Here is a 5,382-nt window from a genome sequence, read left to right as displayed (position 1 = left end):
TTTTACATCATATTTTTACTCTTAATATTAATAATGAAATTCGAATTAAATAATTTCTCTGGATATTGTTTGTGCTATTTTTATTTCATGAAAAAAAAAAATTACGATTATATTGATATTAAATCATCAAGTTTCATCATTAATTTTTTGTGCATACAGTTTGAGAAAATTTTAAGGTGCATAACATGTGTTAGAGTTTATTTTTTCAAGAGGCTCACGATTTGATAATAATAATTCTAATAATAATTTAATAATATCAAATAAAATTATTAAAAATAAAGAAAATGGATACGTAATAGACATCTATGTAATATTATATTAACTAAATACATACCTTCTTTACCGACCTAATACATGAAATATAAGCAATCGGTCATTATCGGAATACACTGGGTAAAGTTTTTTTAAATACAGTTTAAATAAGCATAATTTTTTATGTGTACAGTTTAGGTGAGTACAATTTTTTTTGTGTAGAGTTCACTAGAGGAGAATTCCACAGTGTATGGTATATTATGTGTAGAATTTTTTTCGTCCAAAAAAGAACACCCCAAGAAACAGCTTTTTCCTATAAAATTTTAGTCGGTATTACAGGGCGAAATCGCAAAAAAAAAAAAAATTTTTTATTAAAGGAATGCACCCCCGTACTTCCGTCTCACTTAAGGCGCTTCAATTGTACGGTCAATTGGAGAACTAAAAGTAATGCACCAATCGGTTTTTTTTCCATTACACGTAGTTCTCTAATTGACCGTGCGACAAAAGCGCCGAAAGTGAGACGGAACTGAGCCGAGACGAGTAGACGACCCATCGAACACAGCTACTCAACGACCAACGTGTTCATTGTGTTCACTTTTATTTTTGTGCTTATCAACGTTATTTTCCAATTTCTAGTTGACTCATACTGAGTCATCCAGTCCACAGCTTGCATCAGCTCCAACGTACTAAAAGTTGTTCATTTTGATTCCTGTGTTTTACTGATTAACAACGATGTCGACTGGCAAAAATAATAATTCTGGTAAGTGAATAAAATTATTACAACACGTGTATATTAATTTATAATTATTTAACATTGTAGAAAAAATAATATTAATATTACAATTAATTTGGTTAATTTATTTTAGATGAGTTTGATAAGACAGCTCAAAGTCTGTCTGCTACAAATGGTTTTAAATTTACATCAGGTCTTTTTTCTGGTGATTCAGCAAATGAAAAATCACGTTCTCAATGTATACCAAGTACGAAAGAATTCAATGAGAATTTATTTAATAGATCAAATGAATCGTTGGGTTTTATTGATCCAAATAAGCCAACAACAAGTACATTATTTAGTCAACCAGCATCGAGCACATCTGGTGAAAATAATAAAACATCACTGGGTAATCCAACACCAACACCAAGTATAACAGCTGGATTTGGTTCAGGAACAGCACAATCATTTAGCGAAACAGCAACAAGTCAAACATCATTTGGTAGTAATAATTTACAACCAGCAAGTACACCTTCATTTGGATCGGAAAAAAATGCAAATGGAAGTGTAACACCAATAATGCAACCGGCTAGTTTTGGTTGCGGTGTAAGTTTTAACTCATTTAATTGGAAGGCACCAACAGAACAACATCAACAACAACAACAACCAACGCAATTTGGACCAAGAAATAATGATAATTCAATTTCTAAGTTTTCGTATAATCCTTTATCCATTCCACAAACTAAAGCAGCTTTTGGAATAACATCTTTCAGTGATTCAAAGTAATAATTTATTTAATATATATCTATTTTATTTTTAAGTTTTTATCATTAATTTTTTTTAATTAATATTTATAAAATAATTTTTATTTTTTTATGTGTGTATAAATTAATTTATTGTTTTTATTAGTTTTTTTAGAAAAACCTTGAATGAAAAAGAAAATTTAACATCATGGTGTGTCACTGATACATTTGTTAAAAAAGATAGCTTCAAATGGACAATTAAAAATTTTGGATACCGAACAGAAACTCATGGTGAGTCAATTAAATCATCAATATTTACATCTGGACAAGGAAGTGAATGCGAGCATAAATGGCGTTTTGATATTTATCCAAATGGATATTATGATAGTAGTATGGATTTTGTTGGCCTGAAAATTAATTTGCTGGATGACAAACATCCAGATAACATTCAAGTCACCATAAAGATTTCAATTTTAAATTCTTTTGATTATCCAGTCCATACTGTTGGCGAAAACTCAATGACAAAAACAATTCCAGAAACAGGAATTATTTATTGTCCTAATTTTTTAAATAAACGAGAAATTACTAATAATTCTTCTTGTTTATTGTCAAATGACAACTTGAAAATACTTTTTGAAATTGGTACAATGATTGGAACTTCAACAAAATTAAAGAAAATAAGACAAGTATATTCACCAAAAGATCAACTACGTGATCAAATATTTGAATATTTTAATTCTGAAAAATTAAGTGATGTTGTTATTGAAGTTGATGGAACAGAAATTAAAGCCCACAAGTTAATGTTATCAACTCAAAGTCCAATATTTGCTGCAATGTTTGATGAAGAAATCAATAATAATCGTATTAAAATTGACGACATGAAGCTTGATGGTGCAAAACAATTGCTGGAATTTATTTATACAAATAAAAAACCAACAAGAATCAATGAATTTACAACTGAGCTGATAATTGCTGCACAAAAATATCAAATTGCTGGATTAAGAATTATGTGTGAAGAAATTTTGTTTGATTCATTATCAATTGACAATGCCATAAAAACTTTGCTTCTTGCACGCAAGCATGACATCAACGGGTTGAAAGATTTTGTTATTAAGTTTATCCAGACTAATGGAAGCATACTGAGATCAAATGAATTTAAGGATTTGGAAAAAGAACGTCCTGCTTTGGCTATTGAAGTATTTCGTGCAATTGCCATGGAAAAAACAGATGAATAATTATTCAACAATATCAAATTAAATGCCAATGTTTATTATTTAAAAAAATACAAAACAACTACCTCATTTTCAAGTCAAATTTAATGAAAAATAATGAATATGTAATTTAAATTTGAACGAGTCATCAATACTCAATAATAAATAATAAATATATTAAATTTTCAAATTGTTTAAGACAAAAAATATACTTGTTATTATTTTTTTTTATAAAAAAACATGTAGGCTGTTTTTCTATCATCTTTTTTTTGTAACAATTGTTTCATCAATTTTCTTGACAATACTGTCATTAAATTCATACCAGCTAAAATAAAAAAAAAAAAAAACATTTAAGGTACATTCTCAGCTACCTTCCGAATATAAGAATTTCTTGAAATTTATACAGTATGTAATTGAAATATTGATAAATCATTTCGTGAAATAATATATTATGTTACAGACTTATTTTTTTTATAATAATTAATTAAAGTTGGCTACTTTTAGAGAGGTTAAACATGGGCTCTTATGGGAGGGGATGTTTGAAATTTTTTTGATCATAACTAAATTACATTTCTAAATATAAGATTTTATTGAAAAACTGATAGATAATAGTAAAAATAATAAGGAATTTTTTAATACCTGGTTTATATGGGGTTAGAGAACTGATTTCGTTATTTTAATTAAAAATATGTGGTAAAAAGTTGTTTTTTTACTGATTTTCTAATGAAGAGCCATAATATTGAAAAAGCGGGAAAATTTAAACTTGCATAAAAGAAATGTGATTACAAAATAATGGAGCATCATAAATGCAAACATTAATGAAAATATTATTAAAAATGTTTTTATTAACTATATAAAATTGAGATTGATAATAAATATTAATATTAATTGGATATAAATAAAAAACTTTATACTGATACAAATCAGTGATGCATACTAACAAAAAAAAATTTTTGTGTGCAATATTGAAATGAATAAATATTATAGAATAATTGTTTTTATCAACATATAATTGGTTTTTATTGGAATATATTGCATAAGATTAATTAATAATGGAAAAAATAAATTGTTAACACAAAAAAAATGATCACGACAAGTTCAAACTTTTGGTTTTTTGGGGTTGGTAGGACAAAATCTCCAATGTAAAAAGCATAGGATTTTATTTAGGACACGCCCACAAAATCTAGCTGAAAATGTACCTTAAAATCATTCCATTTGAAATAAAAATTAGTTAATAATTAGTTTATAATAATAAAATTTACCTGTTGGTATCAGAATGAAATATATAGGAAAAATAATGACCAACTTTGAGTAATTGTTGTCCACTAGTATCTTCATGAACAATAACACCAACCAAGTCAAACTCTTCTTGCTGTTCCATTGAATCTTGTTGATGATCTTCATCATCATCATCCAAAAATTTATTCATCTTTAATCCTCTTGTTGGAAAATTAACATGACAATTATTTTTTGTTCCATCATTACAGAATCGCATCAGTTGAATAATCATCACTGGTGGAAGTTCAAGTGGTTCCAATATTATTGTACGACTTTGACTACCACAACCATCAACTGCACAATTTGTATTATCCAATGGTTGTTCCTCGAAATATTTCTTAAGACAATTCTAATATTTAAAAACAAAAACAACAGATATTTATTTAAATCAAAAAAAGTAAACATTCAATTTAATGATAAAAAAAAATGTCTGGACAACTAACAGCAAGTGAAATATCGTCTTCAGCTGGTAGAGGAGCCAATAAAATATATTCTGTTTTTCTAGAATCATTCTCATTGAGACAAGATCGACATAGAATTTTTTGTCTCACTGTCATTTCAAAAGTATCTTTGATAATCGAACGCTCTTCTGATAAAATTCCATCATTTTCCTTTAACAAAAAAACCAATAAAAATATTAATGTATACACAACATCATTTACAGATAATAAAATTATATATTTACCATTTTTAAATCATTATGAAGTTCATTGAATAATACTGTCAAAAATTCTTGTGAATCTTGTTGATCATCAACATTAAAATTTTTTTGAATTCCAACATGTTTTTTGAAAGCATCCTTAAAAACAAAACAAACAAAATTAATTGTTAATAATTAAAATATTAAATTTATAATTAATTTAACAAATTAAATATACCTTGAATGAACTAGGTGTAAATGCTGGTTGATTAATTTCATTTAATTTTTTCAACATTTTGATAAATTCACCAGCAACTGATTCTTTTTCGTATTTCATTTTTATTAAATGCTTTTTGAACTCATCAATCTTATCAAGACATTGAATTGCACAATTCATGTAGCATGTTTTACCACCAATATTAGCAAGACCTCTTAGCCCAGGTTCTTGTTGAATAGCTTCATCATTTTCATATGTTGATAAAATTAAATCTTCTGTTGGTAATATCAACTTTATTCAACTTTATTCAACTTTGTTTTTCTCTTTGG

The 5,382-nt window shown here is 26.9% G+C and overlaps 2 protein-coding genes across 2 annotated transcripts; one reads left to right on the top strand and one right to left on the bottom strand.

The window, feature by feature from the left end:
• Window positions 1–754: 754 nt before the first annotated feature.
• LOC122859650 (speckle-type POZ protein-like) lies at window positions 755–2,942 on the top strand. The gene is made up of 3 exons (XM_044163333.1): window positions 755–1,012; window positions 1,119–1,746; window positions 1,952–2,942. Exons 1-3 carry the CDS (start codon window positions 985–987, stop codon window positions 2,940–2,942), a joined length of 1,647 nt encoding a protein of 548 aa, XP_044019268.1. The 5' UTR covers window positions 755–984.
• Window positions 2,943–4,339: 1,397 nt separating this feature from the next.
• On the bottom strand, window positions 4,340–5,173 carry LOC122859649 (putative ubiquitin carboxyl-terminal hydrolase 50). The gene is made up of 5 exons (XM_044163331.1): window positions 5,075–5,173; window positions 4,882–4,995; window positions 4,640–4,807; window positions 4,432–4,545; window positions 4,340–4,357 (listed from the first exon to the last, which is right to left on the bottom strand). Exons 1-5 carry the CDS (start codon window positions 5,171–5,173, stop codon window positions 4,340–4,342), a joined length of 513 nt encoding a protein of 170 aa, XP_044019266.1.
• Window positions 5,174–5,382: the final 209 nt, after the last annotated feature.

Source organism: Aphidius gifuensis, linkage group LG6 (assembly GCF_014905175.1).
Source record: "Aphidius gifuensis isolate YNYX2018 linkage group LG6, ASM1490517v1, whole genome shotgun sequence".
Taxonomy (NCBI): Eukaryota; Metazoa; Arthropoda; class Insecta; order Hymenoptera; family Braconidae; genus Aphidius; species Aphidius gifuensis.
Note: the sequence above shows the minus strand (reverse complement) of the source record. Positions and strands in the feature narration are given on the sequence as shown.